Genomic DNA, 26,776 nt, shown 5'->3' with positions numbered 1-26,776 from the left:
AAAGGCTGTGGAACATTTGAACTTGGTACTCAAGTGAACCTAAAAGTTCTAAGAAGCCAGGGAGTTTCCTGTTTTGGCGGAAGTATGAGGCAAGTTGTATGCGTTCACAGGGCTGTGGCAGAGCATAGCCTTCATAAAACGAGTATAGCAAATCAGATGCAGGTTTAGAGGAGAAAAGAGATAACGTTTTATGGGGATAAAGTTAATAAACCACCTTTTACTTATTTTCTTCCCTCAATGTATATTCCTTTTCTATATTAATTTATTTCTTTATCTACTATCTAACAGTGATCCAAGGCAGGCTTTTTGTAATTGATATCCCTGGAATGAAGACAGGATTATAAATGGGAAAGATGAAAACAGTACAAACAAATCCATCTAAGAATATGGGGAGCATCGCTTCTCAGCCTTTTGGTTAAGATCAAGTGTAGAATATGGGGAGCAGGAACATAATCGGGAGGTCTGAGGCCACAATGGAAGGGTCAATACTGAGGTCGCACACTTACAAGGGTTTTCTTTTCTTTTTCTTTTTTTTTTTTTAAATTAAGTGTTGTTTGTACACAAATGTTCATAGTAGCCTTTTTGGTAGTAAAAACTATAAACTTCCATTATGTCCTTCAATGAATGAATGAATGGCTAAATTGTGGCACACACCCATAATATGGAATACTTTTTAATCAGTTAAAAAAAACAAGAATTCCATATGTGTGATGTTTTTGCTAGAACACAGAGATGAAGAACAGACTGTAGGTCACCAAGGGGGGCAGTGCTAGGAGAGCAATGAGGCCATGAAAGGCTAACACAGAGAGTTTTCTTTTTTGTCATAGGGTTACATTAGAATATTGTGATCGTGGTGGGAGTTACCCACTGCCAACTCTGTGACAGAACTGTGTCATGTCACACATGCGAGGCTATCTCATGTGCGGATACATACACATTGCAGTGAGCACTTGTGTAACAGCTGAAATCTAGACCTGCTGTGTGGGTTATATCCATTTTCTTTTTCTGATAATGTCTAAGTGATGTGTTAAATGTTAATATGGGGGTTGGGGGAAGGAGACACAAGAGCTTTCTGCGATTTTGTGTGTATAAGTGTTTCAAAACATAATTTTAAGAGACTGTAGTTTGAAAAGCAGGTGGAACCAGAGAGGATGGGATGTTTAGGTAAGAAGCTAGCTCTAAGTTGTATAGCCCATGAGTAATTATTGGAAGGTTTTGAAGAGCGGACAAGATGAGAAGAGGGATGTAGGGTAGTTATATATTAGGTGAAGTGTGAGAGAACAATGAGGAAGGGAGAGCAGAGAGGGCAGCTAGCGAGAGAGGTCTAGGCTGTATATTTCCTCAGTTTTTCTTCTTCATGTTGTGGTGCTGAACAGTAGCAGAGTTTGTATGGAGGAAGAAGGCTTGCAGGAAAGCCACTCTAAGATGTTTATTGAACATGAGTTTATGCCTGATGGCTAGGGACTCTGCTTTTAAACATCTAATAGGCTGTGAGTCAGACAACAAATAAGTCAGAACTTATGCACTCTAGAATGCAAAGTCCTGTGAACAAAATGATATTGGCTTTTAGCGAGTGAGTGACCTGGGAGGGAGATTTTTTTTTTTTGGTTAGATGGTCAGGGCCTGCATCTCTCTGCATCTATGTGTGAATCTGCATGAGATCTTGGTGGTCAGGGGAGTTCTAGGGAAGAGTGTCCCAGACAAATAGGAGGACATTTGCGATGCCTGCATTCATGATGTAGACATGATAAACCAGGAAAACTAGTTAGTTATATTGCAGCCCTAGCTTAGGTCGGGCAGCAGGGAGGATGGTGAATTTCACCTGGGACAAGTTGAGTTTGAGGAGATGGCAAGAGTATCCAGGAGACTAACTGGGGGCATGCTGTGGTAGAAAGGTTGAGGGAAGGTGCAGGTGGGTGTGTGGAAGGAAGCCCTGCTGGAGAGGGGGCTGTTGAAGATGAGGGTTGATGAAGCTGTTGACTATAAAGGGGGGTGGGTCAGGGTTGGGAGAATCACTATTAGTGTTGGTGCTTTCAGAGATGGAAGAAGACATTGTTCTCAGATACAAATGATTATGAAAGAAGACAATAAATGTAAAGAGATTGTGTGTGTGTGTGTGTGTGCATGTGGATGTGTTAAAAGGAGAGGATAGAATAAAGGCTTAAACGGAATGATTTTCCTCTTTGTCTTTTTAAATTTTTTTTTTTTTTTGGATGCTGGGGATTGAACATGGAATCTTGTACATATTAGGCAAGCTGTATCCTCAGCCAAGGTTTTTTGTTTGTTTGTTTTGTTTTGTTTGTTTTTTGTTTTTTAAAGTTTAGACATTTCTCTCTCTGATCTTTAATAGGGGAAAATCAGGCACTGAAAAAACCAGGAACCTATGATTGTCACCCCTTTGTGATGATGGCTAGGATAGGTGCCTTAGGAGTCGGAAGAGAGGTTAACTGAAGAGCTGAAACTGGGTTTGAAATCGGACTTTTGGTATAGCATTGGAAATGTAAATGAGCTAAATACCTAATAAAAAAATGGAAAAAAATTAGAATAATAATAATAATAATAATAATAATAAAGAAATCAGATCCATGCAAAGAATTAGTAATTGGCTTTAGTTGAATTTCCCTCCCAACCTCTCCGGTTAGTGGAGCTGTCTTGATGCGCTTGTTTATATCTCAGTACTGTTAACACTACCTGGCATTGCCTCACCGCGAGTCATCTATAACGCCAAGACGCTGAACAGCATTATCGAGTGCTTGCTTTGTCCTCATTTTGCCAATGAAAATACTGAAGCTTAAGCTTATTAAAATTTTGCATCTTATATAGCTGATTAACTGCAAGAATCGGTACCCAGATATAGATTCATACATCTCCAGAGACTGATATCCACCTGAGAATTCCCCTTGGTTTCCTCTGGATGCATTCTGGTGGCAGGGATCTGGTTCATCTAAGTGACCGACACAGAATTATATTAGTTAAGTCCCTGGCAAGGGAGCCTAGGCTTTGGACTTGGGTTCCCTGGCAGGGCTATAGCAAATTCAGCCCTTTAGAGAATAAAGGTGTGTCTCCCATAGCTCTGGAAGGCCAAGTTCAAACTTAGCATGTTAGGAGGACCACATTCCCTCTGGCAGATCTTAATGAGGAAATACCAGCTCCTTGCTTCTTCTGGATTCTGGTAGTGTTCTTTTACATTTTTTATTGTCTCAGAGCTTTTCTTCAATGTTTGTTGTCTTCTGTTTCATATGAAGACTCTTGATATTGGGTTAAGGGCCCAGATAATTCAGAATGATCTCATCTTAATATCATTAGTTGTATCTGCAAGATATATATTTTTTTAATGAATATGACCACAATTCCAGGCTGCAAAGGTTAACACTTGGACATATTTTTGGGGTGTGGCAGTTTCATGATTCAATCCACTAGAAACATACAGTAAAATACCTGTAACAAGGGGTACTTCCTGAGGAGCCTTTCAGTGTCTTTCTCCTTCTAGTTAATGATTTGAGTACCCGACTACAGCAATTTGTGCTTAAAAAAGACTTATTTATTATTTTCTATGTACGTGCATGCAGGTGCTGGTTGAGGATAGAAAAGGGCATTGGATTCCTGGGAGCTGAAGGGTTAGGTTATGAGCCAGCTTAGGTGGGTGCTGGGGACTGAATTCTGGTTCCCTGCAAGAGCGCTGAGTGCTACTGAGGCACCTCGCCAGCCTCCAAGTTTGCAAATAGAAAGTTATTGTTTAGAGAAGGCGAAGAGTATAGAATGTAACTTCAGAGAAGCCGATGTGAATTGCCAGTCATGGGCCATATTTGAAGATCTGGTCTCTAGGGAGTGCCCGTACCAGCTTCCCCAGGTGGCATTCGTTGCTCAGTTCTCTCAGCTTTCTGAGGATTTTATTTATATCTGTGTTACTGCACATTATTGTTTCATTATAAACAATCCACTCTCTCATATTTCTCTCCTTCTTTGGACTGTAGACTCTATAGAGCGCATGTACATCATCTTCCTTATCTCTGTTTAGTAAAGTTCTAACTTTAGTGAGCCAAGGAATGAGAGGAACAAGGTAAACAAAAGGGTACATCGAATCTTCCGCATGTCCCAGGTCCTCTAATCGGAACATGGGCATTGAGAAGAGCACGGGCTCTAGCCATCATCAGACTGTGTCTGATCACCCTTGCATTAGCCTCTTGTGTGGGAAGTACCCTGAGCTGTAGTGAAATGAATATGTGTGGAAATCTGGGCGTACAAAGAGGAGTGAGGCTGATTGTTTCTGAAAAGCAGCACTCCAGAAACAACGTGGAAAGATCTAATTTACCTGGCTTGCCATAGACATTCACGACGACAACCGCTCGTATCATTTCTATATCATTGGTGACATCAGAACCAGGAATCCACCCCACATATGCAGAAAGAACAGTTGATAAACTTGGCTAAAGGCTTTGTCTTGTTTCTTATTGTGGATACAGTTCTAAACAAATTACTTAGCTTGCCTGAACCCTGTCTGTAGCATAGCGGCTGTTAGGATGCTTACCCTCCATGGGTGTTATGCAGATTAAATAGACTTTAAAAGTCACTTTTAAGTATCCTATGGACAGAAGGTCTGAGGAATGAAGATGCTTACTTAAGACTGTAAATGAATATTCAAATGTACTTCAGGACTTTGCTGAGAGGATTCTTTGGATGGTCAGGAAGAGCAATGCTTTCCTTTATGGTGTTCAACACCGTATTTAATAACTAGATTAAATAGTGAGTTAGTAATAATTTACTATATGACTTCTACAGCATGATAGGTAAGAAGTAAATCAAGAGAAGACTTAGTTGTAACTGCTGTGACCCAGGAAGGAGGTGTGAAAGAGCCAGAGAATGGAGTCTTAAGGATCTTGTTGGTCCAGGACTCTGCCCTTAGGAAACGCTATTCTGGTAGGATTGGATCTTAATATTTGACTCACATGACTGTTGGGTTATTTATTAGAAGACAAAATGGAACCTCTTACTTAGAGTGGTAGAGCCCTCCGAGAGCAGGCTCAGAGAGTCTCCAGGACATCCAGGAGAATTTCTAAGGATTAAGGCCACTGCTACTTCCTCTCCTCCAGGAAGAGAATACAGAGGGCAGTTTCCCTCCCCAGATCCAGGCCATGTGCTCCCAGTATTAATCATGGTGGACACCCTTCCAAGCTTATGTTACCCAGTCTGGTGGTGCTCCCCGCTTTCTCTTGGAGGGCACTGGGCACTGGGCGGGCCAGCATTGGGAGAATCTGAGCTTCCTCTCTGACCTGGGAGGAGCTGGATAAAGGTCTAACCATACTATTAGTGCTGGAGTAGGAAGCTTGGTTTTCCTGCTGCTGTGATGGATGTTGCAACTCCTGGTCTCTGGGGGTAAGGCCAACAACAGCACAGTGGAGTTGCTGTGGGTCTTGAGAGTGTATGGGGAGATGACATTTCTGGAGAGAATCGTTAGTTTAAAGTTACTGCTTTTTTCCTTAACAGTGGGAGGTAGTAGTGTTGTTAATGGTCAGACAGAAAGAAAGGGACAGAAGGTCAGATTTCCCTAAGTTCTACATCCACAGGGAATATAGCACTCTTCATATACATGCATATGCATGTATGTGCCTTACTGGACCTATTTCCATGTGTTTAATAGAACTGAAATAATTTATAAGTTAAAAAAAAGTATTGACTTATCAAGCCTTAGGTAGTTTTGTTCATTTTATTTATTTATTTTTTTTAATTTTCCAAGAGAAAGAGTGCCTCAAGGGACCATCTGGTTTATGCCATATTGTTCCTGACCTCTTTTGGGGAAAGGTTATCAGGAGGTTTCACATTTGGAAGAATGGGATGATCTTTAAAGACATTTGAAGAAAACAACAATGACCTTCCCTCCATTGCTTCACCCATGCGTCATGAGGAGAAGCCATCAGTGTTGGGGAAAAAAATATTGCTTCCTGTGACACTGTCCCCACAGAAAGTGGGTGGGAGAGAATGCCCATGGGATGGAGCAAATTTCCCTCCCCTTGCTGTGGACTGCCTTTTTTTTGGAGCCAACATTCCGCCTTGGGCCCCTTGGGAGATGCTTCATTCTAATCAACTCAGAGGAGTTCTTTCTGTTTTGAAAGCCACCCAGAACTGGGAAGCTAGAGTTCTATTCCCTGTTCTCATGTTAAACAGAGTTGCACAAACAAATCCAACATATTCAACAACTACGACAGAATCTTGGGTTGGCACTGGGGGGTGATGTCTGTGATAGGCTCTCCATTTCCAGCAGGCGCCTTAGAAGTGGAGGGAGTTCACCCACAGAGAATGGAATTGTGCTGAGGACTTTGTGCTGTGAATAACTCAGTTGAGGGGGAGGTTTGTCTCCATTGGGTTTTCCCTATTCAGAAGGGATTGCTGCACAACTCAAACTGCTCACACTTATGAAGAGGACACGATACGAGGCAGATCCCATTGCTCTGAATAGAATCTGTTCTTTAGTTTTTGGTGGAGCTAAGACAGTGTTTTCCCCTTATGCTCCACAGTGTGTTCTTGTCAATAGGTTCTATTTGCCCTTTGCTGCTTTCCATGTCTCTGTGTTTCACAGCCCAAGGAATTTTGGCTTCAGAGAAATAAATGGACCCTAGAGAGAGTTATGTTTTAAGGAACAGACCGATGATCACTCACATTTTCAGTTAATAATAAAATCCAAACGCAATTGGGCAGATCCTCCCAACAGGGAGTGTGTGTAATCCATCCTTAGGCCAACGTGAGTCTGGCATTTCTAGGGCATAGAGGAGGCCACCCTCATACAGACGAGGAGGAGCCCACTTGGGAGCCCATGGCTAGAAGATTAAACACTGGGAATTCTGGGAACAGAGCAGATGAGCTACGAAGGTGGGAATAGAATTGGAAAGTCTGTTTGTGAGATTCTAGAAATGGTGGAACTGCCTTAGAAGTGGCTTCTAGCCTTGTGTGTCTTTGGTGCTTGCTGCCTTCCTTTCATCGTCTCTTTCACAGCCAAGGCTTTAGAGTGTGTCTTTCTGGTCCTACTTTGTCCCCTCCCATTTACCCCTGGTCTAGTGATGTGTCTTCCTCTTTTCCTTCACAAACTGTTCTCGTCAAGGCTATTGATGGCTTCCTTGTTGAAAAGATCAGAGGAACAGCAAGTGTAGAGTTGCTTTATTTAACTTTTTCCCACCCTTTGACCCACTGTCATTTTTGTGGCACTGTTTTCTGCTTTGTTTTGTTTTTTTTTCTTTTAAATATCTTGTCCCTGGTTGTTTCTTCTTAATCCAAGACATCCTGTTGATTCATGCCATGGGTGCCTTCCATAGGGTTTCTCTCCATGGCTTACATATACTTTCTAGGGGATCTTATGCATTTTTATAGTTTCAGATACAATTCATGGGCCAACAGCATCTTGAATCTGTATTATTAACTCGATTGTCTTTCCAGTGTGGTAGACAGCTCCATATTGTGCTTTTTTTTCCATAATGTTTATTTTTGTGGAAATATTCAAAGCTATTCATATTTAATATGCCCAGTTATTGCTTATTTTTTCTCCTGTCTCTCTTCTTTCTATTTTTCCTTTTTTTTTTTTGAGGTAAATAGCATCATGAAACCTTAAAGCATCTAATCCAGAAAATTTAGCTTCTTTTTTATTATCTTCCTAAACTCTCTGCTTTTCATATTCGCCCTGCATGTTTTCTTCATACAATGGTGAGATTTAATTTTAAGAGAAATTCAGATCGCATTGATTCTTGCTTATGGTTTCTAGTGCCTTTCTGTCACAAGCTGAGAAAATCCAAACTTGGTGGTGGGACCTTCAGCATCCTATCTGGGATGGCTTTCCAGGGGCCAGCCCATCTCTTACTATCTATCCTTTTACCCAAGCTGGCCCAGGTACTCCACCTTTGTTCCAACCCACCTTGAAGCCTTTTGCTATTTTGCTGTTTAGGAAACTCCAACTCCAGATTTTTGCCTTGTCCTGTGGTGGGTTAAGATATCACTGTCTCTGGTGGGTCTCTGCCAAGCATCCTAGAATTCACCATCTTCCGTCTGCCCTCATCACAGTTGTTTTGAATCATACACTAGAGTTTTAATGGTCTGCTATTCTATTTCTATTTTCCTTGCCATCCCTTCTAGACTAAATTCCATAAGAGTGGTGACTTGACTCTTTTTTTGCTATCTCCCGATTACTCAAAACAGTGTCTGGCACATGGTAGGCAACTGATGTGTATTTTTATATGGATATTAAGAACGAACAGCCAGCATCCTGACCGTTAGCTGGACTGACTGCAGTTGCTGAAGTACAGCCCAGAACAATCCACTTTCTCTGCCCACATCACTCTCTTTCCTCTTCTGCACATCTTCTGCTTGCTCTGTACTGGCTCCTGCTTGATCTCAAGAGCATATGGGTTAATGCCACCAATCTCCTTTGTAACCCTAGACAGTCACAGAGTTCTTTCTCTCTTCCTTTCCTTTCCTTTCCTTTCCTTTCCTTTCCTTTCCTTTCCTTTCCTTTCCTTTCCTTTCCTTTCCTTTCCTTTCCTTTCCTTTCCTTTCCTTTCCTTTCCTTTCCTTTTCCTTTTCCTTTTCCTTTTCCTTTTCCTTTTCCTTTTCCTTTTCCTTTTCCTTTTCCTTTTCCTTTTCCTTTTCCTTTTCCTTTTCCTTTTCCTTTTCCTTTTCCTTTTCCTTTTCCTTTTCCTTTTCCTTTTCCTTTTCCTTTTCCTTTCCTTTCCTTTCCTTTTTCCTTTCCTCCTTTCCTCTTTTCCTTTCCTCTTTTCCTTTCCTCTTTTCCTTTTCTTCTTTCCTTTCCTTCTTTCCTTTCCTCTTTTCCTTTCCTTTTTCCTTTCCTCTTTCCCTTCCCTTCCCTTCCCTTCCCTTCCCTTCCCTTCCCTTCCCTTCCCTTCCCTTCCCTTCCCTTCCCTTCCCTTCCCTTCCCTTCCCTTCCCTTCCCTTCCCTTCCCTTCCCTTCTTCCCTTCCCTTCCCTTCTTCCCTTCCCTTCCCTTCTTCCCTTCCCTTCTTCCCTTCCCTTCCCTTCTTCCCTTCCCTTCTTCCCTTCCCTTCTTCCCTTCCCTTCTTCCCTTCCCTTCTTCCCTTCCCTTCTTCCCTTCCCTTCTTCCCTTCCCTTCTTCCCTTCACTTCTTCCCTTCACTTCTTCCCTTCACTTCTTCCCTCCTTCCCTTCTTCCCTCCTTCCCTTCCCTTCTTCCCTTCCCTTCTTCCCTTCTTCCCTTCCCTTCTTCCCTCCTTCCCTTCCCTTCTTCCCTCCTTCCCTTCCCTTCTTCCCCTCCCTTCTTCCCCTCCCTTCTTCCCCTCCCTTCTTCCCCTCCCTTCTTCCCCTCCCTTCTTCCCCTCCCTTCTTCCCCTCCCTTCTTCCCCTCCCTTCTTCCCCTCCCTTCTTCCCCTCCCTTCTTCCCCTCCCTTCTTCCCCTCCCTTCTTCCCCTCCCTTCTTCCCCTCCCTTCCTCCCCTCCCCTCCCCTCCCCTCCCCTCCCCTCCCCTCCCCTCCCCTCCCCTCCCCTCCCCTTCCCTTCCCTTTCCTTTTTCCTTTCCTTTTTCCTTTCCTCTTCTTTTTCCTTTCCTTTCCTTTTTCCTTTCCTCTTCTTTTTCCTTTCCTTTCTCCTTTTCCCTTTCCCTTTTCTTTTCCCTTTCCCTTTTTCCCTTTCCCTTTCCCTTTCCCTTTCCCTTTCCCTTTCCCTTTCCCTTTTCCCTTTCCCCTTTCTCTCTTCCTTTCTTTTCCTTTTCCCTTTCCTTTCCTTTTTCCTTTCCTTTTTTCCTTTCCTTTCCCCTTCCCCCTTTCCCCTTTCCCCCTTTCCCCTTTCCCCTTCTCCTTCTTCCCTTTCCCTTTCCTCTTTCCCTTTCCCCTTTCCCTTTTCCCTTCCCATTTTCGCTTCCTTTCCCTTTTTCCCTTTCCCTTTTCCTCCCCCCTCTCCCTCCCTCCCTCCCTCCCTCCCTTCCTTCCTTCCTTCCTTCCTTCCTTCCTTCCTTCCTTCCTTCCTTCCTCTCTTTCTTTTTTGGTCAGCCTATCTAAATCTCCCATTAGATCAGTTTCTGGCACAAATGATATTTGATTTGTATCTCCAAGGCCAGTGCAAATTAGTAAGGCAGGTCAAAAGAGTTCAAAACACCCTAGAAACTCTATTGAGATAATTATTTTGTTGAATTAGTTGGTAAGTCATTGACATCTTTGGTAATAAAAGTTAGCTGCTTCCCATGTTCTTCCACACTGCCAAGTTTTTACTTTTAGAGACTGAGGTTTTTAAAACAGCAGCACACACTGAGTTGCTTATAGGAAAGGAACATCTCCCTGTTAAAGGTTTTACATAAGTTGATAACATAAAAAATATGATATTTATATATATACTTCCTGTTACATTTCATGTATCTTTGAGAGTTTTAGTCACAAATGACTCCTCATGGCTAAAGCATTACTATTCTGATTTTACATGTATAGAAACTAATACTCAAGGGTAGCAGTCTGTCCAAGTGCCTGCAGCTAGTGAAACAAAGTTGGAATTTGAATACAGGCCTCTGATTTCTAAGCCCAGGCTCTTTGTGCTGCACCATGCTGCCCCCTATGGGACAAGCCTATAAATCGGAACTGTTCACTAAAAATAGTATTATGCAGATTATGTTGGAGTTTAAGATGCAGAATTAAGAAAGGCACTTTGAATGGCCATGATTTTTATTGACTAGAAAAAAAGGACATGAGACGCAACTTGCCCCAGGAAAGAGTGTTATACAGCATTTCCTAAATTTCTATCCTTCTTTTTCTGCCTATAAGCACAAAGATATTTTGTGGAAAATTATGTTTTTTCCAGGGATGTTTTTGCTACATAATCTCATCCTTAATTTCCGAGGTGTGGTGTGAGACTTGTTCCTTAGATCGTCATGTCCGTGACTATCCTGAGCTTATTGGGTTTCAGTTTTAGGACTCCAATTAGTTTATCTAAGATTTCCCTCTTCCTCACATTCCACCAGAGAGCATGATGGGAGTGGGAGGTATGACCTGACCTCTTACCTGCTTTGGGCTGATGTCCTTACCTGGAATAACAGCAGTCCTCTGATAGGGAAGTTTTGGATCTCCATTCTTGCTCTATGTCCTTCCATACCTTGGTCATGTGGACTAGCGCTGGTCTAATCTTCCCTACACCCACCACCCTCTTCCTCTCCAGTAAATCGAAGCAATTTCATGTTGTTGCCCTAGTCTCCACTGCTCTAGGTTTGTATCTTTTATGCTTTTTGATTCTGACTCCTGAATAGTGTTTCTTACCGCTAGAGCCAATGCATCAACACAAAGAATGTCAGGGAAGACAGAGCCAAGACTCTGGGGCTGAACCAAAGAACTCTAGAGCTTACTGCTTACCACTCACTGCCTTTCTTCTGTGCATCTCTGGGGATGGGGATGTTGATGGAAGACAGTCTATGTGTGATGATGTAGAACTGATCTTCTTTAGATTCTGCTCACTGGAGGAGTCTATCAGCTTAGTGATGGGCAAACCAGAGACTGGTTGCTTGTACCGGGCATATTGTAGAGCATCCATGATCCATCTCATCTCACGCCAGACTTCATCAATTTGCTTTGGAATAAAATGGTGAAAGGCATTAAGTAATGAAGCACTCATTGGAGGAAAAAAAATACATTTTCTTACGAGTACAAGATGAACCATTGGCTATACTTCTGGTTTCTATGGCATTGGCTTGAGCGTGAGTTGCTTTGTTTGCAAACTACAGACAAATATCCCATAGGTCGTCATGATGGTTGAGTAGGATGCCGGGTTTGAAAGCCTGTATGACACTACAAGGCACTTAGCGCACACACAGAACGCACTGTCTTCTCTCACCGTGTCATGAAGTATAAAGTTGCAGGGTGGTGATGTGATTCAGGTGACATATGTATTTCAGAACATTTATACCTGTATTACGGGAACCATCTAATTTAGTAAGTTTAATATCTAAGCTTACTACTTCTGTAATGCAAAGCAAATGCTTCCAAAGTCTACAGGAGTTTTAAAAAGCTCCTGCTAAGACGTTGAAACACTCTATGGTAGCACATCTTGGATCAGCACCACTTTGATTTCAGGGTTGATTCTATAGTGATTTTCATGACATTTTCGTTATAAAGTGGAGTGGTAGTTGCTAGTGGTTTAAAAGTCACTTGATTCTGTCTCTCACTGTAGATGACAGATGTTCTTCAGATCATTATGACCACTGGCTGTGGCCATGGGCTTTCTGATTGTTCTGTCTCCCAAGAAGAGTCCATTTGTCCCACTGTTTCTTGGGAATCTAAAGCTTGAGGTTGGCCTTACATCTGACTTCACTGGGTACCTTGGCAAAGCAGTAACCTTTTTGTGTTCATTTCTCAGTTGTAAATTGAGGAAGTTTAACCACGTGATGGCTAAGGTAGCGAACAGCTCTAATACTTAAAGGCTCTTTTGGGAGAGCATTTAGAAAGTTGGTGTCAATACCAACTTCAGGTAGAAGATGCTCATTGTATATATGATAAGTGTCCCTGACTGGAGAGGTCTTAAAGATTAGGTATCACCCAGTGCTATTTTATTTTAAAATTTTTTCTTAGGTTTTTATACTTAACCATACTCTTTAATAAAACAGCTAAACAAACAAACAAAACCCCCCAAAACCCAGTACCAATGAACCTTGCACTCCTCGCACATAATAGATTCTGAAACTATGAAATCCCCTCTCATGGTCATGCCCAGTGTGACAGGCAGGCTAAAATTAACTAGTGGGTGAAACTGTGAGGCTGGCGGCCATTTCCCCTGCCTTTATAGTTCTGTGCTGCCCTGGTATAGGGCTTGGCAGGTTATTCAGTGTTGGTGTTGAAAGTGTGAGATTGAGGCTGGAGTCTGTTCATTCCCTTAGCTGGGCAGGACTCTCCAGAGCAGCCAGGCCCGGGGGGAGACACTAAGCTATGCTAGGAGAAGAATTTGAAGGGAACCTGAAGTTTATGAGGGCAAAGCCAAACTGGGACTCCCAGGTTAGACCTGCATGGATTTCCCTTGATGAAACCGTTACTTTCTCAGCTGGCTTTTATCGGCATTCAGTATGCAGTGGTCTTGAAGTTATTTCAAAGGCACTATCTGGTTATGGATAGCTTTTTTTTTTTTTTTTTAGAGTGCCTGTCGAGGACAGGACTGTGCTTTTATATCTTTCTTCAATTAGATGCTCAGGGGATGATAGCACAGTAAATGAAGGGGTGGAAAAGGCTACCCAGCTCTTCAGATTTCTACTCTCAGGGTTATTGGAAAGATTCAGGGGATATGGGTGAATGCACTCTGTAAACTGAGCAGGGTTAGAACATCATTGTACAAGGCCAATCAAAATCCTCTCAGTGGGACAAATGTGAATCCCTAAACGATTTCCCAAACTCTGACCCTCAGGACCCGTGGCTATTACCTTATATGATTAAAAAAAAGTGAGTACCATTTTCTGTGGCAACACTGGGGTTGTTAAGGATTCTAGAAGAGATGTTTGTCCTGGATTGTCTGGGGGGGGGGAGAATTAATTCCAATGACAAATGTCCTCATCAGGACTGACGACTAGAGCGAGGCAGAGGGACACTTGGCTGAAGAGAAGAGGCAGTAGTATAGCCACAAAAGTCAAGATAGATGTGAGTTTAGGAATGACAGCAGCTCACAGATGCTGGGGGAGGCAGAGAATGAATTCTCTTCCCAGAGCTTTCAGAAGACTGCAGTGCTGCCAACAGGAATTTCCAACCTCTGTTCTACAAGGCCTAGAATAACATTCTGTCACCTTAAGCCAGCCATTTTGTGGTAACTTGTAAACTTATGTGATTTTTTTTTTCATAACAGTCCACCTGTTCTTTTTTTTAGATAAAGGTGTTTAAGCCCATTGCCAAGCATGGGCAGATTTGCATAAGGCAATGCTGATGATGTCTTAGGTATTCCTGGTGGTGTGGGGGAGACGGCCCTACCGAGGAGAAAGAAAAAATGCCAGAGGTTCATGGAGGCCTGTGGACTGAGTTTAATGAAACCTCGCTAAGTAGCTCCAAAAGAATTCCAATTTCCACTCATTTCACCTTCTACTGTTGATCTAAAAGCAACTGACAACATAATCCCCCCGATTTTAAGGTCCAAATTTGACTTCTGAAGACTTGCTGACACGCTTTTCAAATGCGCGCCTGTGAACGGCCCAGGTCTGTTGATTAAAGGCCCTGCATTTACTTCTCACCCTGCTCTTTACAAATTTCGGTTTTCATCCTATAAATTATAGCCTTTCTCTGGACCCAGGCGAGATAATATTTTTATTAAAATGTAAAGGTGATTGGCTTGCTCACGGCACAGCCACAGGGTGCTTGAGGGAATGATAGATCGGTTCTGTGCAGGCAGCTCTGTTTCTATTACGGCTTAGGCACATTTGAAGCATTACAGTATATAAATTATGGCCTAATTGCCCTTTTGGCTTTAACAGCTCAAAGTATGCTAAGCCTCAGGTCTTCATGCTTTGACATTTCTTTCCTCCTCCTCCTCATCCTCCTCGTCCTCCTCGTCCTCGTCCTCCTCCTCCTCCTCCTCCTTCCTCCTCCTTCCTTTCACTCTCTCTGTCTCTGTCTCTCGTTTTCTTCCTTCACTCATTTTGACATTTCTACTGCCCGAACTGTCTATAAAGCCTGTATACCTTATCTGCGATTTTTCTATGCCTCCCCTGGTCCAGACCTCCCCTTTTTTGGCTATGCTCCTTGGCTTCTTTTTCTGAGCAGTATTTACATAGACTCCCCTGCTCTTTACAATGTTTGGTTTGTGTAGTAACACTGTCTTAGATCTAGGCAGAGCTGGCAGTTGCCTCTGCAGGCCCTGGTTATGGTGTGTGGTGGGCCGAGCTGTGAACACCAATGGCTGAGTGGCTGCAGCTGGTTTTCATTTTGGGGGCGGAGGCTAAGAAGTCAACACAGGTAAAGGGGAGCCAGGACATTGGGTTGTCTGCAGGCAGTGAAATTGCTCATGTCGGGGCCAGCGGGGTGGCATACTGAAGGCTGGGGATCCAGGTAGATGGTATGGAATTACCCTACTCCAAGAAGGTAGTTTTTGAACACTTAGGGAACTGGCTTTTATCCAAGTCTATGTGCCTACGGGAGTCCGGAGCAGGCAAGAATTTTGAGAAAGTCTTGGCCTGGCCTGCCATTATTCAGCCTACTTAAACATTTGATCAGAAGGAATGAGAAAAGAGGCTCAAGACTGGGTGAGGAGCGAGGGGAGTACGGAGAGTGGCCAGGAAGCGAGGATGCAGTCATGGATTCTGGGAGGGCACAAGATGTCCTCATCAGATGGATGAGATTTGGAGAAGCTTATGGGGGGAATAAGGCAGAAACACAACCCAAAGCATGGTTAGTAAAGTGTTTCTTTACAACATGGGTCATAATGGGTCATAAAAGTAATGCTAGAGTTGACTAGGACCAGAGAATTTCTCCAGTCCAGACCTTCCATTGCAGATATGAGAAACAAGCCCTGCCACCCATTTCCAGATCAAACAAAATGTCATCTGCTCTGAGACAAATTAGAACTAAAAGGTGTGTTTCTTGACTTCAGGACTCTTTATTACTGAGACAGTGTCTCTCTATGTGTCCCACACTGGCCTTGAGCTCCTCGTGTAACCCAGGCTAGCCTTGAACTCTCAGTCCCCCTGTCTCAGCCTCTCTTATGGATTTACATGTGTGTGTCAACATGCCTGGATTCACCATGGCACTGGACTCAAAAGATGAGGAGGGGATTGGAGAGACAGTTCAGTGGATAGGAACATTTGCTGTGCAAGCACAGAGACCTGAATTCGGATCCCGGTTCCCACCTAAAATGCTGGGCGTGGTCACGGGCACTCTCAGGTAACTTCAGTACTGAGTCGGGTGAGGAGGAAGGGTTTGCAGAAACAGAAAGATTGCTGAGATTTGCTGGCTGCTAGTGTGGCTGAGAAATGACAAGCTCCAGGCTCAGTGAGAGGCGCTGTCTGAAGAGGATGTGCAGAACACTCGACATCCCTCCAACTCTCTGACCTCTGAGTATATACAGGTGCACACACCTACATACTCATGTGCACATCTCTCTCTCTCTCTCTCTCTCTCTATCACACACACACACACACACACACACACACACACACACACATACACACACACACTCTTACTCGCTCTTCGGGGTCATCCTCATCTTGTATCCTCCCTTTTCCCTATTTTGTTTCCGCTGTCAACATCTGTTCTTTATTTGGAAATGAAATTAATGGACTGAATGTTTTAAGATTCTAAATTCTACAACCTCAGGTGGAGAAGTGAACAGGTACTTCTTTGGTTTGAGGGTCATTCTCATTTATAGATGAGGGAAATAGGGTAATTCTTTTGCGTAGTGACAATTTCTTTCCAAACATTACCAAACATGTATTCCTCTCATTTTTATGTTTCAAAGGACTTTTACTTCTATCATTTCATTGTTTGGTTTTGAGACTTTGTCTGGTGTTTCCCTGCCCCGAGTTCACTATGTAGCTAAGGATGACCTTGAACTTTTGATCCTCCTGTGTCTACTTCCTGAGGCATGTCTTACCATGCTTGGCCTTGCGCTTCTTATTGATAAACGAATATACAACTTATTGACTAGTTGGTATGTGCCAGGCACTTCATGGGCATTAGCTTACTAAATTATTTCTGTAACACTAAAATAATATTAAAACATAGGACTATTATCACACACCCCTCCCCCTTTTCTTTTCTTGGCAACAGAGTCATGCTATGTAACCCTGGATAGCTTATAATTCTCTATGTAGATCAGACTTACCTTGAATTTTCAGAGCTCAGCCTACTTCTGTCTTCTGAGTGCTGGAGTTAAAGTGTGTCCATCGTTAAAGTGTGTTAATGTGTAGCACACATTAAAGTGTGTGTTATTGTGACTATTTTTCATAAATGAGTAGAAGATAGGGAGTGTGTGTGTGTGTATACATGTGAATATTTATGTATGTATGCATATGTGTGTAGAAGTTAGGGGACAACCTTCAGGGCTATTCCTCAGGAGCTCTGTCCACTCTGCTTTCAACACAGAGTCTTTCATCCTAGGCTGGGCTGGGCCAGTGAGTGCCAGAGGTTATCATGCCCCAGCCTCCCTGAGCACAGGGTTTACAAAGCATGCCCCATTCCCTGGGATTACATGGCATGCCTGATGAACTTGCTTTTCAATGTGGCTCCTCTGGGCCTCATTCTCCCAGGTAAGTACTCTACCTAAGCCCAAGTGACTTACCTATCAAGCCCCAAGTTCACAATGTTTCCTCAAATTGCGTTCTTTTTACTTCTTATTTGGATAGTTGTTGGAGCTTCTGGTCTGGCTGGTTCCCCACCTTTAGTCCCCTCATTAAATTCAGGAGAGACCAGGCAGACTATTTAGTGAGCAGAAGCACACAGACTTCTTATAGTGAACCACCAGTATGACTATAGCAGTACCCATGAGGGGCATGACCTCCTTGGTCCAATATGGTCCAGTAGAGCTGTGAGAAAATGTGATTTTTTTTTTTAAATTGTGGCCTTTGGTCCGCTCTTATTGTTATCATCCAATCTTGTCCAGTTTCCCAGTCTGATCTGGCCACCCCATGTTCAATTTATGCCCCCCACCCCCAACCTGGACATCTTATCATTCTCCAAATCTCATCTTCCTGCTTGCCTGCCTGCCTGCCTGCCTGCCTGCCTGCCTGCCTGCCTGCCTGCTTCGTCTGTTTATTATTTTCTCTTTGGCTGCTGAACTCTGTTTCCGCATGGTGTATGTAGTCTAGCCCGTTCCACAAGCCCAACTCGAATGCCATCACGACCTTCCCACGGCATCTTTCCTACTAGCCACAAGTGAACATTAAGAGCATTACCCTCAGGGAACAGCAGCTTTACCTGAATAAAGTCCAGCACTTGCTGGTGCCGTTGTTTGGCAGCTGCGACCTCGCTGTCTGAGATTGCCTCCCTCAGGGACTGTTGGGTATTCAGAGAGTCCAGCTCCACAACAGCAGAAAGGCGGCAATACAGACTAATAAATTTCTCTCTATAGCTGCAAAAATGAACTGGAAAATGGACAAGCAAAATAAAACATGTTAAGATCTGGTATCAAAATAGAGAAATTCATACAGCACAGAAAACCAGTCGAATGGAAACATGATTTATTAACCCTATCAGTGGAAAATATTAAGCCATAAATAAATTATAAATGTGCTCTTAAGGGGCCAGTTGTCTGGCTTTAGTCAGACAGTGTTCCCTTTTAGGTTACCAACTCCTCATAAGGTATGGGGAAGTGGGTTGGCTCAAGCTGCAGTTTAGGTGGACTTTTTCCTAAAGTTGGGGGCCTTTTCATACATAGTCTTGTGCCACGTAATGATGTTTCAATGATGTCTGCACATGTAGGGGTGGCCCAATAAGACTATGTCACTTAGTGATATCATAGCCATCTAGGTTTATATAAATATAGTATGTGATGTTTACAAAATTGACTAATGATACAAGTTTCAGACGTACTGAATTGCTAAATATACATTATTGTTTGTAGGGCTACACACACACACACACACACACACACACACACACACACACACCAACTTGGAAAAACACTTTAAAGACAAAACAAAAACAAAGTCAAGTAGCAACTTGTAACCTAGATTTGATTTTCAACCAAGTATCTTGCTTTCTCTGCCTAGATGATGAGACATGCTTTTCTTAGGTTGTCTCATGTCTAACTAGAAATTTCCCGTAATTGTGTTTGGATTTTAATCCTTTTCTGCCTGCTTTCCTTTTGCAACTTTGGAAGGATAGTGGGTTCAAATTCTTGATCAAACCCCTGCCCCTCCCTCTTTTTTTTTTTTTTGTCTGTAGATTTGGCCTTCATTTCTCAAATACACTGGGACAGAGGCCACAGGGAAGCATCTAAGCTACCCGTCCATCTTTGCTCCTTTTCAGGAAAGGCATATGGCAAGTTTTTCTACCCTCTGGGCAGCTCTGACTACACACTATGACCTAGGCTTCCAATGTGGTGGGACAGCAGCCTGGCATAGGACAGTGTGGTTCGAGGGTCTTCCTGACCCTTCATCAAAGCTGGAGGCTATTCCTCATTTATTTTGTGTATGTCAGACTTTCACTTTCCAGGCTTTGAAAACAGGATCTTTGTAAGCTCATGGGTGTTAGAATATTTTTGCTGTGTCTTCCTGGGTGAGAAATTGTACTAAGACCACCCAGTTTACTACCTATGCCTTGCTTTGCTGTAGATTCTGGTACCTAATGCCCAGCCACCGGGGGAAGCTAAACCATCACACCTCAGAATGGGATATCTGTTCATCTCCACTAGTGAGGAAATCTTGCTCCTTTGCAAGTGAGAGATTTCTGCGCATCTTACATCCTCGTCTGCTTCCTTGCTTGATATCCTCTATCCTCCTATGAGAAATTTTAGGCCAGTGGAAGGGTGACCCACACTGCCTTTGCTCCCATGGGATAGAAAGAGGCGAGAGCGAGGGCTTCAGTTCTCTAGCTTCACTGGAGCTGTGTCCTACTCTCTCCAGGCTGTGTTTCCCTCACTCCAGCTTGGCCTATCTTCAGACCCGGGCTTGATTATTTTGTTACCTGCTCCTTCCGTCCTAGTCTTCCTATACTCTGTAGAGCTCACAGAGAAGAGTTGACCGCATGCTCTGCCAGCGAATGGTAAAGCTCATAGCCTTTGCCCAAACAGTGGCATTCCCAGGGAATTTCCTCACTTAAAACTCTACAGAGATCCTTCTTTAGGATGAAAATCCAAACGTCTTTCCCCCAGTAAGGAAACTCTTACGGTCTAGGTTTGAATGTGAATCCTTAGTTGTATCTTTCATTATATAGCTAGCACTTGACACGTGTCCTCCCTTGGCTAGAGTGAAGAGTCTCACGGCCTCTGTTTCCAAAATAAACTCGAAAATGACAACAAAAGTAGACTTTTTTTTTCTTTCTAAAATATGAAAGATGGCTGGGCGGTGGTGGGACACACCTTTAATCTCAGTAGGATTGGGTTTGGGGGGAGGGGGCAGAGGTAGGTGGATCTCTGGATTTGAGGCCAGCTTGTTTTGCAGAGTGAGTTCCAGGACAGCCAGGGCTACACAGAAACCCTGTCTTGAGAAAAACCATAAAAGAAAGAAAGAAAGAAAGAAAGAAAGAAAGAAAGAAAGAAAGAAAGAAGAAGAAAGTTGACTGTGAAGAAACCAAGTGGTACTTTTGAAAGGATCAGTACCCGTTCCATCTGAATTCTTGAAGACCAGGATATTCAGTTTTGTCTCAAAGGCCAGGGAATCCAGTTTTCTCTTGCGTTTTGTGGTAGGAGCTGCGGCTCAGTGGGTGGTCTCCCATGCCCACACCACCCAGTGCCATCCATGCCATGCTCCACAAGTGAGTTATGAGTATGTTTGAGCTGCAGCGCTTCCCCTGCTCCAGCGGTTTCTGTCCACCGCCTTGAATGTCACTTTGACAAATGTTACTCTAACATAGTCTTTTGTGGTTTAGCAATGATACATTTGGTAGCCATCCCCAAGGAAGGGAGGAGAGACTGGAAGCTTCTAATTTTTTTTTTTTAAATGTGAATCACATGCATTTTGCAGACAAACTGGTATAAGGTGATGATAATGTCATTATTGGGGCTACAGGATTTGTGAGTAACACACAAACTAAGACCAATTCTCTGTGGTGGTATTTCTTTTCTATCTCCCCTCTATAGAACACAGTGACAGACTAGAGTACAGATGCTCTGAGCGCTCATAGGACAGTCGAGTAGAAAGTGAATGGATTAAATACCATGCAGGTAAACAGCTGTGGTGTTTGCTACTAATGTGTGATGTTAGAGAGGTGATCACCAAGGGACTCAGTTTTATCCCTAAACCTGGGCTAAGAAGGACTCTCTCAGAGGAACCAGCACAGTGTTAGTACAGTACCCAACATGCATATGGAACATTTCAGAATCAGTTTGTTCTAACTCTCTTCTCCTATGCCTTTGATTCCCAGGAAGAACGAAACATTTAATAATTCAAATATTAGCCCACTGGGGTTAGAATAGTCTAAGAATGCCCATCTCTGCAAACCCCCAGTCTGTCTGAAAACGATGACCTCATTTGAGAGCCACAGAATAAACAAGATAAGTTTAGTGCCACAAGTCTTTGCCAGGGTGCCAGAAAGCATCTAGGCCCAAGGTGCTAGGGCCACAGAGTCCTGGTAGTGAATGGATCAACATTTGGAATACAGGATTTGTATCTTAGATCAGGAAAAATGGAGATTACGAATAAAGGTTGATGCTGGGCTGTTTTCTTCAAGACTGGGGTCTGGATTCCATTAAGCTCATTGCCTAGACATCCCACGAGTAGCTCAGGACTCATCATTTGTCAAACTGAACTCATCCTCCTCCCCTCCCCCAATGTCTTCCTCCCCTTGTGTTTCCTGCTTTGGTAGATGGCAACGCTATCCATCTCAGACCCCATTCAGACTCTCTGGCTCCTCCATCTTGCCCCTCAGCTGCATCAAATCAATCACCGAATTGCAATCATTTTTAACTCCTGAATCCCTTTGCCTTTCTTTCTACCCCTTAAAGCCCCACTGTGCCAGCTGTGCTTCTGAGGTCTTACCATTGGCCACCTGCACCAGTGTCACAGTATCTTAATGGTCTCATTGCCTCTAGTCACAGTACTAGTACCCCACTTTTCTGTCTTCTGTCCTCCCTAGAACTGCTGAAATTCATTAGGCCCGTAGCATCCCTTTCCTTAAAACCTTTCCACCATCCCTTCTTGTCTATAGGATGTAATCTAACCTCCTTGGAATGACTGACAAGAGTCTGACCTTCTAGCTTCCCTGGAGGTGCTAAGCATACATCGTGCTACGAAGGGCAGACCTAATCGGCGTATCCTTTGTATGTGCTGTTCCCTCGGCTTAAACTGGTTCCCCTCTTCAGCTTCACCTTTCATTTTCGGAATTTTGATTTATTCCCCCATGATTCAGTTAAAATATTCCCTCTGAAGGAAGATCTGGGTGTTGTTCCAAAATTCAAGGGCTTCAGTCTTACAGTAGGGCTTTCGTTGTGCTAAGATTATTGATAGAAACGCCTCTTCTCCCTGTATATTCTGAGATTCTGAGGTTTGGGTATATAGCCTGTGTGTCCTGAATGTCTGCAGGTCCACCCAGTACAGTAGCTTGTCCTGTAGTGGAAGCTCAGCAAATGAGTGTTGAATGAAGAAGGGTTTGGCCAATTTTTTTTTTTTTAATTCTCCTGAATTCTATCCTTTTAGTCCAATTAGCACAAATTACAGAGCCAAGGAAATCAATAAAAGTCAGCTTTTCTCATGGTAGGCTTGCTGTTCGTGGAGACTGCCCACAGGGTCAGGGCAAGGTGACCTCCTCAGTGCAGGCTAGGCAAATCCTCAAGAGGCCACGTCATTGGATGGTGTGTCTGAGCCGGTGACGTTGTTTTCCCTTTTCTTCTGGGAACAGTTTACACAGTGATGCCTAAGGGCCTCTGTACGTGGGCTTTCTGGTCTTGTAAAGGTACTGCTTTACCTAAAGGGGTGGTGAAGTGTCAGCCCTAAGGCTGTGGATAGGAGTGGGTCCTTTTGAAACGGGTTCTCTTTGCCTTAATCTGCCTGTCCAGAGCTTGAGACACCTATTGTCAGTCTCTTTCAGAGTCATGATATCCTGTAGGTGTGTCCTACTGGTCTTTACTCCTGGAGACAGGAGGCTAATCTTCTTTATCATTTTGCCCTCCCCACATCTGTTTGGTGATGGAATGGCCTGGGATACAGTTTTCCATTGCTGGTCAGTAAGTTATTTACAATTCCATTAAAGGTCACTGGTGGGAGCAAAGTTGGGTTGCCAAATCTCCAATCTTTCCACGAGGTAGATGATGATGACTTATGCAAGTCAGACTGAAACATACTGTACCCCTTCACTATAATTTACATATTCCCATAATTCACACCTATTCACATTTCATTAGAATTCCCTTGTTATTAAAGTTTTTCCTAGTTCTGACTGAATTTCTAAAAACATTCTTTTCTTTCTCAGACATGCTCAGGGTATCTTTACCACTTATGGAAGGAGCTAGAGCACAAGGCCCTCATTAAAAACCTTTTCCTTAGCATCTTCTTCAGAGGGGGCTGGTCCAGGATAGCAAAGGCTTAACAGTTTCTATGGAAGTTGTCATTAATTTCTTAGTGGGCTGATGCCCAGTGGAGGAGAAGAGAAAGTTCTGGTCGTTTAAGGATAATGTGGGGTTTGCCGTGATCCTTACTAAAAGCCTGCAATATTTTAAAACTTGTTTCTGACACAAGGAACTTTGATCTGGACAGTGTATCAGTTTCTATGCACTGGCAACACTACTCTGTGGTCCTTAAAAAAAAAAAAAAAAAAAACAAAGACACTGATGGAATTGGATGTGCCAATGAAACAAAGCCCAACCAAGTGGCCTTTTCCGGAAACTACATGATGCTCATTAATCAGTTAGATAACCCATGATGTAGCCATAAGGGAGGGCCAACGGAGAATCAGTTTGTCTTTAGGGGAAAAAAAAGTCAACCTTAAAACCAGGAACTGTGAGACACAGGCTTTGATCTATGGCCTATTTTTCATAGATGAAGGCTAGTGTGTATGGTCTTACAGTTGCTTTTAACAACAAAAGTAGGTAAGACAGATCAAAGTGGAAGACACAGTTGGATCCGACTATATTACTCTGCTGGTCATATTTCTAAGTCTATATTTATGTATTTATCCCTGGGTCCTAGGAAGAAGCACTTAAACTATGGCCCATGGATTTGTGGCGTCGTGATTCCCCGAGAGCTTATTAGAAAAGTATATTTTCCAGCTCTCTCTCAGCCTCCTGACCCAACATCGCTGGGGCTGGGCTCCAGGAATCTATGTTTTAACAAGCTCTCCAGGTGATTCTTATGAACAGTAAACTTCGAGGAACGTTATTCTAGGGCACTGTATCCCTAAGTATGTGTTTTGTGGATTTTTTTTAATAGATGCCATGCCAAAAATGTTTCCAGTTCTGGTCAGATGATTTCAGAAAATTCTGGGTTAAACAAAGTCAAGCTTTCTTTTGTGTGTGTGTGTGTGTGTGTGCGAGTGTGCGTGTGTGCGCACGCTTATAGTGCATCTTGCAGAGCTTTTAACACTATATTGCTCAAAACTATCCACTGAGTTTCATGTCAATACATATAATCAATACACTCTGTTTCCAGTCAGAGTCTCTGTGTGCTGAAAGATCCGGCTTCTCCCACTGTGACTTCCTCTCCTGTCTTTGTTGCTCTTACCTATTCCACACTACATACACTGCTCTCTTGCTGCCCCCCTCCCCCAACACAATATTACTTGAAGGCCTCTGCACTTGTTTTCCCTGTCGTCTGGAAATGTCAGGTCTCTGCCCAAATGTAACTTCTTCATAGAGGCATCCCCAGGTCATCCTACAGAGAGCAGCGGCCCCGTGGCTTCACTCTAGTCTCTTTCCGTGGCTTGCTTTTGCTCACGGCCCTTACATCTCTGCCGTTCACGTTATCTGCCCATCGGTTGCTCATTTGTCTCCCCCACTAGGATGTGCACTCCATGAGGGGTTGCTGATTTATCGGGGCCTCACCAGCTGCAGTGTGGAGAGGCACAGAGAGCAGCATGATGAAGGGTGGCCGGCCAAGCTACCCTGGAGGGATTCATAGGACTCCTTCAAATGTCTGTGACCCACAGAATCCTAGCAGGCATATACTGTCATAATATACACTGTCATAATTGATCCCAAATCATTGATTGTTCCACGGTGTCACTGAGGCATGGAGAGACAAATCTCTCTCTCTCTCTCTCTCTCTCTCACACACACACACACACACACACACACACACACACACACCTATAATTAATTAGAAAAAAGGTATGATCCAGACTAGCTCCACAATGAAGTCTTTTTTCTCTCTTTTCCTTTATCTATCCTGGTCTTTTTTCTCTCTTTTCCTTTATCTATCCTGTGGGAATCACTTGTTCTCTTGGCTTCAGCAGCTACTTGTAGACCCTGCTTAAGGGTTTTTTTTTTTTTTCACTTGTGCTGCCAATGTGACCTCAGAGACAATCTCCCAATGTTTCTTTCACTCCTGTTAATAGTCATTCACTCCTACTTGATGCCCTAAGGTGAGGGAATATGGGGGGGGGGGCGGGAAGCTTCCGTCTTAGAGGCAGAGGTGGGGAGGAACTGTGTGAGGGGGGCCTGAAAGGGGAACAGCATTTGGGATGTAGATAGATGGATAGACAGGTAGATAGATAGATAGGTAGACAGACAGATAGATAGATAGATAGATAGATAGATAGATAGATAGATAGAAACAGTTGCTCACTCTTGACTACACTCAGTGTTTCTCACGCCTACAATTTTCCCTCTTTGCCACAAGCTCTCATCCTACTGGTAGACTTTTAAGCTCATCTCTGAAGGTTTCGGCTCTTAATTCCCATTCAGGTTACACAACCCTTTTGAGCAAGGAAGCGTGGCCCCTTCTTTCGGTCCAGCTGAATGTCCTCCCCATGCCTGATGGCTCTGATCTAGCCAAACTGAATCTCTTTCCCCAAATCTTCCTGACTGCTGTGTTCTCATATCATTTGCTAGTTTGTCTCCCCCTCACAAGAAAACCTTTCTTTTTATCTATGTTTATTAACCTGGCCATCCTTAAACAACTACTTCAAATATACCCTACGGAATGTACTGAATGGCCACACTGGGGCTTTGGGGGATGGCATGGTCACTGCTATTAATCCTGTGACAGAAAAGGTGTGAAAAGTTCAATGAGAGCCAGTGTTATACAGTAGGGGACCCAGCCCTGTCTAATCTTTGTCTGCAAGTCTGCTTCTAGCTTCTCTTAGGAGGTCTCTTGCCTCTGGAAGATAGCAGTTGCCGTTCATCACCCTTTGGGAGTCCAAACTACTTGGAGCAAGGGCACCTAAGTGGCTTAAGCAGTGCATTCTGAAGAGAGAAATTTGGATTCAGATGAGTAGATTTCAAAGCGAAGTTTAGGGCAATCACCTTGTGTATTTCTAAATCTAGGCTTAGGAGCCCTCAAAAAGGGTCTGCCTCCATCCTGTCCACCCACTCACTTAACCTCCCCCAAACTGCAGGATTTATTTAAATTGAGGGAGCCCCGGCTAATTGCCTCTTATTGCTCTGTTACAAGGTGAAGCACCAGAAAGGAGACAAAACCTCCCTGTTCACATTCTCAGTGGGCAGCAGGGGTCTCTGCAGAAACTGCAGCCAGGCTATTCATTCTGAAGGCCAGGGCAAGATCTTCACCATCCAGACCCCTCATGTTAAGATCACAGCATTGCATCCTGGGAGATCTTATCCACTCCTCAAATTGTCTAGGCTATTTAGAGTCTAGTTAATATCAACCCGTTTATTTAATAAATCAAGACTACTTATCTTTTTGTTCTTTTGCTCCTAAGTGATATAAACTCTCTCTATTAATTTCATTGTTATGTTTTCTCAGCTGACTGTGGGGGTGGGGGTAGGGAGAGAGAGAAAGAGAGAAAGAGACAGAGAGAGAGAGAGAGAGAGAGAGAGAGAGAGAGAGAGAGAAGAAGAAGAAGAAGAAGAAGAAGGAGGAGGAGGAGGAGGAGGAGGAGGAGGAGGAGGAAGAGGAGGAGGAGGAGGTGACCATCCTCATGAACATATCATTCTTGCACTCATGCTCTAGAACTCGAGAGAGAAGGCAGTGAGTACACCCGATAACTTTCAGTTTAGAATCCCTTCCTCTCCACTGGGTCTTAGCTAGGTTTCAGTAGTCTCTGCTCAGTCTAGTCC

At 43.5% G+C, this 26,776-nt stretch overlaps 1 protein-coding gene across 1 annotated transcript in view; it reads right to left on the bottom strand.

The window, feature by feature from the left end:
* Positions 1-26,776, bottom strand: part of Ankfn1 (ankyrin repeat and fibronectin type III domain containing 1) — a 251,159-nt gene that overhangs the window by 4,055 nt on the left and 220,328 nt on the right. The window contains exons 17-18 of the mRNA XM_021177915.2: positions 17,863-18,029; positions 11,341-11,554 (exon numbers count right to left, since the gene is read on the bottom strand). Of these exons, the coding sequence (XP_021033574.2) occupies positions 11,341-11,554; positions 17,863-18,029 (381 nt within the window). The remainder of the gene's footprint in view (positions 1-11,340; positions 11,555-17,862; positions 18,030-26,776) is intronic.

Source organism: Mus caroli, unplaced genomic scaffold (genome assembly GCF_978045245.1).
Source record: "Mus caroli unplaced genomic scaffold, Mus_caroli_1 scaffold_13, whole genome shotgun sequence".
Classification (NCBI taxonomy): Eukaryota; Metazoa; Chordata; class Mammalia; order Rodentia; family Muridae; genus Mus; species Mus caroli.
This window is presented reverse-complemented; position numbering and strand designations above follow the sequence as displayed.